General features: G+C 32.5%; 1 protein-coding gene across 1 annotated transcript in view; it reads left to right on the forward strand.

The window, feature by feature from the left end:
• The window catches only part of LOC145243589 (protein disulfide-isomerase A6 homolog), a 46,651-nt gene extending 36,259 nt beyond the window's left edge, over positions 1–10,392 (forward strand). The window contains exons 10-13 of the mRNA XM_080106579.1: positions 2,273–2,345; positions 5,785–5,870; positions 7,312–7,408; positions 9,907–10,392. Coding sequence (XP_079962705.1) covers positions 2,273–2,345; positions 5,785–5,870; positions 7,312–7,408; positions 9,907–9,981 — 331 coding nt within the window. The 3' untranslated portion in view covers positions 9,982–10,392. The remainder of the gene's footprint in view (positions 1–2,272; positions 2,346–5,784; positions 5,871–7,311; positions 7,409–9,906) is intronic.
• The last annotated feature ends 241 nt before the right edge of the window (positions 10,393–10,633 follow it).

Below are 10,633 nucleotides of genomic sequence, written 5' to 3' on the forward strand. Positions count from 1 at the left end.
CACACCTCCAAACACCCAAGCAACGCCGGGTACACCCCACTAGTCTATAAATGTGAAAGCGAAACTGTGTGTGCGTTTTCGTGTATGTCCAAGAAAGGATTTTTTCGGAGAACCGATTGCTCGTCTCACAACTTAAAACTTTTTATATCCCGTCTAAATGATAATATCTACGAGTTAACGAGGGTCGCCTGTCTATTTAATTTGCTCGACTTTGAAAAGATAAATATTCAACATTTTTCGCTTGCCGCATGTGGATTAGGCTTTTTCGTATAATAAAAGCGGAACTAAATCCGGCAGTGGTCTTCCGGTCGGGATCGCCGGAAATGTCCGAAAGCAATCAGATTTGATTAATGTGGAAATTTTTCCTTATATTAGACAATTGCTATTCAATTTGGACAATCCCCTTTTTATGGGGAGCTGGTTTCCCCCCAACATCTTGGGGAAACAAAAAAAAAATAAAATAAAATAAGCGTTCCCGCAGCAAATAAAATACTGCCTCGCTGTCAAAGTTGACCTTATTAAGTCATTAAAACGGGTACCTGCAAATTCTAAATAATTAAATAAATTCAAACGTGTTTCCGTTAGTATTTTGTGGTGGCCCAGTGGTTTACGGTTTATGTTACATGTTTTTTTGGTTTTTTTTCACACTTTAATTTCTAACTTTGCCTGAAGAGTTTGGGTTCGATCCTCATACTTACCTACCAAAACTTTTTTTTTTTTTTTTTTTTTTTTTTTTATAAATCCCCACCACCACCACCCCCCGGAGTTTTGATTTACCCAAAACCACACACACCTCCAAACACCTGGGAAACGCTGGGTACCCCCCACTAGTATATATAAAAGCGAAAATGTGTGTGTGCATTTTTTCTGTATGTCCGGCAAAGGCTTTTTTCCGGTTGTTTCTCGGCTTGCTCGCTCATTCTTATAACTTTTTATATGTTACCGAGATGATAATATCTAAAATTTAAGAAACGCCTCAGCGTGTATCTTTAATTTGGGTAACTTTTACGTGTGATTTTCGCCATATTTATTGGCCTGCGCGTGTCTTTGGCTTTTCAGTATAAAAAAAGCGAAACTGAAAAAAAAAAAACAAACCTCAACGGCACTCGTGCGGCAACGAAAACCGTCATATCAGACAATTGCAACAAGTTTGGGAGAGAAAAAATAAGACCAAAAAAAAAAACTGTTTTGCAGAAATAGTTAACTGCGGAACAGCGTGATGTTTGCCCTCAATTTGAACTCCTTCACTTTTTAATCGCTAAATTTAACGCCTTACATTGCTTCCGTCGCCGTAGCACAGGTGTATGTTGTCAGCCTGGCCTTAAGGCTCCGGATTCGAGCCTACCTGCCACCAACCCCGCTTTTTTTTCTTTTACACCTACAAAAGATTTTTTTTCCCCATTTTTAAAATCGCTGTTTTTTTTTTTGTTTTTTGTTTTATTTAAATTTAAACTGGGTTAAGTTTCCATTTTGTCCTGCCTCTCCCCCTCAAACACACACCTCCAAACACCCAGGCAACGCCGGGCACCCCCACTAGTATATAATATAAATCTCCCCTGTCTGTTTAAATGTATATCTACCTAAAACTTTCAACAGAGGTGACGGATTTTCACAAGATCGGTATTGTTTTGAAGCTCGACCCTTCGAATGACAAACATAAAAAAATTGGGCAAAAACATTAATTCCTTCACCCTCAACTGGGCACTTTTCTACAAGGTGGGGGTTGCCTTTTTTGCCAATATTTTCAAAAGTCATCCCCTCTTTTCGATTGACTAGCCTTAATTTAAACCTTCGCAACTTCCGGTTTGGCGATGGACGCAACAGCAAGACGTAACTTTTTTTTTTTTTTCTTTTCTTCCACATTCTTTTAATTCTTCGTGATACGGGTTTGTTCCTGCCTGCCTACTACCACTTTTTTTTTTTTTTTTTGCTCAATAACACACGTCCAAACACCCGGGCTAATTACTATATACTAGATACAATACAATATTCAATAGAGAATTGGTCTGTAAAAAACAAAATACAAAATCTGCATGAATTAAAATATATTCAAGTGTATTTTATAACTCGGCACTTTTGATTGGAACAAAAAATGGCTTTAGTCTAGAATTTGTTTGTGACCAAAGATAGAAATGAAGTTGGGTGTTAGAACAGATACTACACTTGTGCTCCTTCGAAAAGGCCAAGAAGAATGCTATGCCTTGTTTGTTTTCAGCTTTGTAATTTTAATTTTGTTCTTATTTCAAATTTTAACGTTTTATAAATTTTTCAGCTGGGTTTGGGCTGAAGCAGGAAGTCAACCTGAACTGGAAGCAGCTTTTGGAATTGGTGGCTTTGGTTACCCTGTGAGTATTTGTGTTTGTCACACTTGCTTTATTGATAGAAACAGAAATCATTTGTACATGTTGAATAATTTAGGTTGCATGTTACTAAAAATAAAAATGAGTACATTTTTTTTTTTTTTTTTTTTCATGGGGGTATGAAGGCCTGAAAGCCACTCAAGAATAAGGGCTTATAAGTGTACAATAATCATTTAAACAACTACGTATTAATAGTTATTGGTGGGAATAGGGTAGAAATGAAGACTACCATATTGTAGTCAGCTAGAAAGCTGGCTAACGGAACACAGGAGAACATGATGTAAATAATCACAAGTCTGCCTGTGAAAAGAAGGATCTTGACTATAAACATTTCATCATGTGTGTTATATACACGTATCTTCTATGTATGATATTAATTTCATGAAAATAAGATAATTTTTTTTGTTTTACAAAGGAATTACAACTTATCAAGGCCTGAAGGCCACTCAAGGATAAGGGTTAATGAGTGTATGAAAGTCAGTGGGACAATATTGTAGTAATCGTTATTAGTGGAAATTTGGGATTTTGAAGTTTTAATGGAGGCAGAGTTCTACCTTCATAGTCTTGTTACAGGTGCACACGTTTCTTATCTTTATTTTACATTAGAATACACTTTTAGATTTTATGTAGATTCTCTAACCTTTCTTTCTGTAGGGAACACACAACCATCACACACACGCACAATTTTATATATTAACTCATCCAACCCGGTACAGCCAGTATATTGGTCGTAGCATTATAACTAAAAAGACAGTATGGCCGATATTTCAGCCTTCTAATAATACGTTATCAAATAATTTTGTTGATTTGTCTTTTTGGCTGATTATTGCTTAATTGGTCCAAAAGTCCAAAAAGTTAAAAGAAAACATAAAACAAGTCACACTCTATTTACCAAGTCATAGTACAAATGGCCATTTACATTGTATCCTGGTAGATCTTACTGTTAAACGGAAAAGACGTTTGCTTGGACTCCATGTAATATGTGTGTGATCTTGTATTTAATGGGAAAGATTGAAGAGAAAAAGAATGTAATTTTTTTTTTTATGTCCAACTAATAAACTTAGATGTTTACCAGATGATGCATAAATGTGTGTGTGTAAATTATAATGAAATCCAATATTTCAGTGTGAGAGATTACCCACATTATGGTGGGGAGGGGGGGAATCTATAAACATAACCTTAACTATTTTTACAGGTTTTTTTTTTTTTTAATTCATGTCTTAAAAGTCGTTTAGTGATGCAGGGGGGGGGGGGAATCTTCCTCTATCCAATGAAACGTAAAAAAAAAAATTACGAGTGCATTTATTTTTTTTTTTTTTTTTTTTACATTTTGAATCTATATATATATATATATATATATATAAATATATATATATATATTGTAACCCTGATAGAAGATCTCTGAATATAGATTTTCTCTGGCCCTAAATTAGAGCCTGTTTTAATATACTGTGTAATCCGGATATAAGAGTTGCAGGGACCTGTTAAGGTCTCTTATATCCAGGTTACACTGCGTGTGTGTGTGTGTGTGTATACTAAGACGACCCATGACCCGTTGGATTAGTATGTTATATTAACTATGGAATTCATGTATGAGCGTGACTTGTGGCGTAAAGAAAATAGTTTTTTTTTTGACATAACAGAAACATTTCTATGAAAGTATATTAAAATGAAAAAAGAATATAGATAGATTTCTATGGGTCGTTCTGTTTATTATAATTGATTATTTTTGAAAAAAAAAATTTACAGTTACTGAATTATAATTGGTTGGCCATACTTGTAGGTAAATGTGCACTGAACAAATACCATAATATTTATTATAGTTAAATTCAAATTTTGGTATATCTGCTTTTTTTTTTTTTTTTTTTTTTTTTTTTTTTTTTTTTTTTACATTGTTCATTTCTGTATTTAAGTTATTTTAAACCCCACTCTTCCCATATTAAATAATAATTTTGAAATAATATTAATATTTCAGTGCGCAGGTCATGCGCAACCAGATATCGTAAACCAGAAAGTGGGTTACACACATCGTTACAAGGTCATTTGAGTTTTATAATTATATATGTAGCACATGCCCTATATAGGTGTGTGTGTGTATGTATATATATATATATATATATATATATATTAGGGGAGCATTATGTCTGAATTTTTAAGAATAGCTTGTGCTACTTTCAAATTAAGATTTTATGTCCCTTGGTCTCTAGTTTAGTAATAAGAATGCTTAAACAAGATGATAAAATATTTGAACAGTTAAATGAAGCATTGCTTTGTTGTTCTGGTGCTTTTAAAATCGTATAAAACTAATCTTATTAAATTAAGAGGAAATTCCAAAACTACATTTGTCATGTATAAAAAAAAATCTTATGTATTTATTTATAATATTTTAAACTTTTTTATATATTTTTTAATAAATATAAAGAGGTTATTAGTAAATAAGTAAATATATAAATAGAATATTATCAACAAACGGTGATGAGTATGTATAGTGGATTTGTCTGAATTATACAATTCAGTAGATTTGTAAAAATAATTGTTTTGTTTTTCTTGGGGGGGGGGGGGCAGATCATGCAAGTAAGAAAAAATTTTTTTTATTTTTTTTTATTTATTTTTTTTTTTCATAACATGAATAGGTTAACCTAATTAATTTGGAGAACAAAAAACTGGATCCACTATCTGGAACATTCTTTTATTTAGAGGAAGGGAGGTTGATCATCACCGCTGGGGAGCCATGATTTAATATACTATTTTGCTTTTAAATCCCCGAAACAGTGTTTTAGTGGTGCAGGTTATCCAAGTATTCCATAAAAATCTTTCACTTAGTATTACAAGCACCAAAATTGGCACAAATGACGTTCAGAAATATATATTTTAAAAGAATGTTAGCCATCAGAAAATTCAAAATGGCTGCCAATTTTCAAGATGGCAGCAGAAGCAAACCTGACAAATTTCAATTTTGGTGCTTATCACCAAGTAAGATTGTTTCAGCAATCTGCCCCACTATTTCATGGTAAACAACTGATGATCCCTGAAATCGTAAGACTGTTATTAATTTCGAGAAAACAAGTTTGTTCAGCAATTGCAGGAGATTAAATGACTGACAAAATAATTTTCCAATGAAATTTTTATATAAAATTTTTCTTTTATTGTTTTTAAGGTTAAAAAGCTCCCAAGACTATATATATATATATATATATATATATATATATATATATATTATGATTATCAGCTACTTTTGAACAATGATTTTAGATATATGTCTAATATATTTTCAAATAATATTTTGTCGTGATGCAACTATGAATACTCGCTGAACAATACCAAGTCATGTCTGATAAAATATTATCTATGCTTTCAAAGTAATTTTCTCATTTCTGTATGTGTGTGAATTTTTATCTTTTTATTTTATTTTTTTCCTTTTCAGGCTATGGTCGCATTAAATTATCGTAGCATGAGATATTCTCCACTCAAAGGTTCATTCAGTGAAACTGGATTAGCAGAATTCTTCAGGTAAGAGCAACATTTGCATCCTGACAACTTTTTTTCGTAAAAGTTGGGATTCCGGAATATTTTATAATTAGAAAATACATGTGCTTAACCTATCAAATATTGCATATCAAATCGTGGATGCAAATAGAATTTTTCAAAAGCTGTTCAGAGATGAAGGCAAACTCTGTTAAAATAACTTTAAAATTATTGAATAAAAACTAAAAGAAAAAAATATATATGTGCTGTTTTAGAGCCCCCCCGAAAAAAAAAATCAAAACTAAAAAATCTTTATACTGAATCCTTGACGGAAAGAAAATTTGCACATAAATTGATCAAGTAGTTTTATTTTTGAATAAAATTAAAGTTAATGGCTAAACTATGAGTAACAAGTTTGTGATGCCATTTTGAAAAGTTTAAATTTGCAAAGGAGATAACTCCAAATAATTCTCACTTGAGATTTTAGAAAATCGTTCTTAACATGGAGAGGGAGAGTCTATAACTTCCTTTCCTCCATGAAAAAGCAACAATGCTAATAATAAATAGAAATCTTTATGGTATATGTACCTATAACATAAAATATCATACACCAAAAATCGTGTAAATTGATCATGTAGTTTTATTTAAAAAGAATGAAAATCAAATTTTATGGCTAGATAATCAACATTTATGCCATTGTTGAAGGACAAGGGAGATAAACTCCAAATAATTCAAACTTTTGCAAGATTTTAGAAAGCTATTCTTAACATGGAGAGAAGAGAAACTCAAATTTGCTTCAAAATGATTTTCTTTAAAAATTAAATATTTGTGCATAGTAAAAAAAAAATTTTTTTGCAAAAATTCCCATTGCGTCCCCTGGGGCTCAAAAGATGCCCCAAAATGACACTTTTTGATCCATCCATTAGATTTTCCTGAAACTTGTCCAAAATGTGGAGGCCATTATTCTTTATATAAATCCAGTATGGGAGACGTTGGCAAAATTCTGGTTCGCGTCCCTGGGGACTTTTAGTGCTAAACACGCTCCTTTTTGTGGGTCTTTTTTCCTATTTCTCAACAAAAACTTGATATGCCTGACTATATAGTGGTTACTGAATTCAAATATACATGTCTTAAGGCGTGAAACTGCACTGTTTGTCCATTTTCACGACATTCCCAGGAGCTCAAAATGAGGTCACAAATGCCCAAAAATTGCAAAAGATGACACTTTTGCTCCATCCATTAGATTTTTCTGAAACTTGGCGAAAATGTGAAGGCAGCGTTGGCCCTTCACACTTCTCACATTCATCGGTTCTTCACTATTTTTTGTGGCATCATCTCACATGCAGCACCAGTGGGGGACCACACACGCGCAGCTTGTTTCATTTCCTTTTCTTTTTCTTTTTTCTCTATTTTCTTTTTTTGTGTGTGTCATCCCATGAATTTTTTAAAACTGCCAAATCAACAAGTCTTTTTTTCCATCTTTCAGAGAATTACTTTATGGTAAATCTTCCACTGTTCCTCTTATCGACAACAAATTGCCAGTCATAAAAACTATTCAACCTTGGGATGGAAAAGATAAAGAGGTAAGTGTTCAATCTCCCTCAACTTTTTTTAACTTCTGTCTCCTGTATACGTGTTACTAACTACTAAACCTTATGTCCAGAATCCATATTCTAATTTTAACCAAAGTCCATCAAGTGATTTTGATTCTAGAAAAATCAAAAAAATTTGATCTCAAGTTTAAGTCGTTTTATAAAATTCAAGATTCAATTTCATGGGGGAGAGGCGTATGTTTCCTAACAACCCGTTAAAATACTTTAATGAAACTGACAGTTTTGGAATATTTATTAATTGGTCCCCTGACGAAGGAGGGATTGGACCTAGTAATTTGCTCCCGTTTGTTCGTTCATTTGTTTGCACTTTTCTCAATAATCATGCCTTGAACATTTTGAAATTTTGCGCAAAGATTAGTCATGGTGAAAGTAAATTTTTCGCTCGTCAAGGGTTACCCCGCACGCTCGACTTGTTGATGTTAAAATTTCATCAAAATGTGAATTATCTGAACTTTCATTTTCCATTTGCATAAACTAAATATAATCCACACTATCCACTCTTACAGAGTAGTTGTATTCCAAAATTTATAATAATCTGTTAATTACTAGTGTGCATGTGTATGAAACCTGGCCAGGGAAGGTTGAGGATATACGTTGCATGGAAAGAATATGACAATGATACGATGAATGTGTAATGAGTTTTAAAGACAGGTTTACATTTGATGACATCAGAGGAATATTTAATTGGTATAAGGGGATGTGTGCAGAACAGGAGACTTTGTTGGTATGGTCACATTGAGAATAGATGAGAGTTCTTGGGTTAGTGGATGTGGACCAGTTAAGATAGCAGGTTCAGTTGTTGGGAAAAAATGCTGAGGAAAACATGGGACTTGAGAGGAAGAGGGATAAATAAAGACATGGTCTGAGATAAGTTTGGAAGCCAATTTATTTTTACTATTGTACTTCTCTACTTTTTCCTTTCTTTTCTCACTTTCTGATTTTTGGATGAGATGTAGAACAGTTGAGGTAACAGGGTCGGTTCACAGAAAGGTCAAGAAGATCATGGCAGGAAATGGTAATGATGGACTTGGGAAAAGGAGGGATGAAGACCTGGGCAGAGATAGATGGGATTGGAAGTTAATTTCTAAAAAGCCATCTAGCAGTAGTAAGATGTAAAACGGACATTCAACTGATGATTTTTTTTTTTTTTTTTTTTTTCCTGTGAGTGGTAGAGGTCTTTTTGACTTGAGGCAACATTCACTCTGAATGGGTTGAGACTTGTGAAAAAAGAGGGATGAATAAAGACCTGTGAAGAGATAGTTTTTAAATCAATTTTAAAAGATAAGAATGAAAAAAAAAAACCTTGTTAAAAATAAGACTAGTTTGGAAATCAATTTTTAAAAGCCAGCCAATGCATGCCAGCATGTAAAACAGCTGTTAAACTAAACATGGTTATGAAGGGAAATTACTCAGTATTGTCTTGTGTATTTAGAGTTATCTCCCTTTAATGCAATTCTGAATTTTTGAGATGTACTATCGGACAATTATTCTCATTTTGGGTGTTATTGGCACAACGTTTCGGTCGCTGTATCCTGCGCCCTTCTTCAGGTGTTGAATACATGTTTCCTTTTCTCTACTAAGGAAAAGAAGGGTTAGTTCTGCATTGCAAGAATTTAAACCATGGATTTGAGTGTGGGTCTGTAGATCATAAAGTTCAATCTTCTTCAGGGGTCACTAAGATATTTTTTAGGATTTTCCTATGACTCAATTTTTTGGGATATCAATGCTAATTGTTAATATTAGTGAAAAAAATAAAAGTGTCCTTTCTCCTCTTGGAGTTGTCTCATTATGTGCCTTTTATTTATTTATTTTTTTTTTTTTTAAATAAAAATATGTGGGTATCGATCCTCTAGTTTCGTAAAACACTTTTTTCATTAATATTAACAATTAGCATAGATATCCTGAAAACACAAGATTATTACGTTGCTGACATAAATACTTCTTCTGCATAGCCAAAAGTGTGTTGATTTAGATGCTGCTTATTTCGGTCAATAAATTTTTGATCAAGCTGAGATATGTTTTTCTGAATTTAAAAGATAAAAACTTGTCCACCTGCTCAAAATTTAAATATATGTATATATATTTAACTTGGAGCAGTATTAGAGAAAATGCCTGAAAAAAAAAAAATAGGGTTCTCGACTCTAAAATAGACTAGAGATATTAAGTTCAACATCTATATAATAAATAATGAAGAATTTAATTGAGAATAAAAATTACATGTTTGTATGTTTATTGGTTTGGATGCTACTAGGGTTTAAGTAAGTCATGTTTTATTTGAATGATTGTCGGCCATTTTTAAACATAGCTGCCGTTCTCGCAAGTGCACAACATTTATGCTTGTGAAAAAAATATGATGTTCAGGAGTCTATTCGCATTCGTTTGCCATTTTTTTCTTCCAGAGGGATTTTTGACCTTTCAGCCCATATCCTAAAACATGATGTTAAACTTGTTTTTGTTTTGCTTTCCAGTTGCCAGTTGAAGAAGACATTGATCTCAGTGATGTAGAGTTGGACGATCTTGACAATACAAAAACAGAATTGTGATCTTCTCATTGGATTTAGAAGAATCACAAAATCAGAAGAGCAGCTTTTTTTTTTTTCCCCTATTAAACCATATTTTTTATTTTGTGTAAATTTTTGTTCCTTCCTATCTTCATTATTTCATGAGAATTCAAAGAAAAACTGTTCTGGTTGGAACTGAATTTGCTTCCAACGCAATCTCCAACATTCATGGCTGATTTTTTTAATTTTTTTTTTTTTTTTTTTTTTTTTTTACTTTCTCTCTTGTACATTCAGATGTTTACATCTTGATAAAAAATTTTATGTTAAAAGAAAAAAAAGTGCTCATTTTTTTTTTTTTTCTCTGAACAATCGGATGGGAGCAAATGAAAAAAAAATTGAGCTCTATTCGTCTTAAACTATTTTTTTTCTTGTTTGTTTGTATCCCCAAGACGTCTCCAATCTGCTGATTTCCAGCCCGAAACCCCAGACAGTTAAATGCCTTGTCAAGTTCAAAGTTCATATGTACAGTTTTTTTTTTTTGTTTTTTTGTTTGTTTATTTGATCAGTATGTCTTTAAAAAAAAAATCGCAAACAATATGCTCAATCATTAGCATCCAACATATTTATTTAAATTTCAGACAGAATATTAGGAATGCACGTTTGGTTTCATAGCCACACTTCTAATAAGTAAAAC

The sequence above is a fragment of the Euprymna scolopes genome, chromosome 22 (genome assembly GCF_053919585.1).
Source record: "Euprymna scolopes isolate OS-2025 chromosome 22, ASM5391958v1, whole genome shotgun sequence".
Classification (NCBI taxonomy): Eukaryota; Metazoa; Mollusca; class Cephalopoda; order Sepiida; family Sepiolidae; genus Euprymna; species Euprymna scolopes.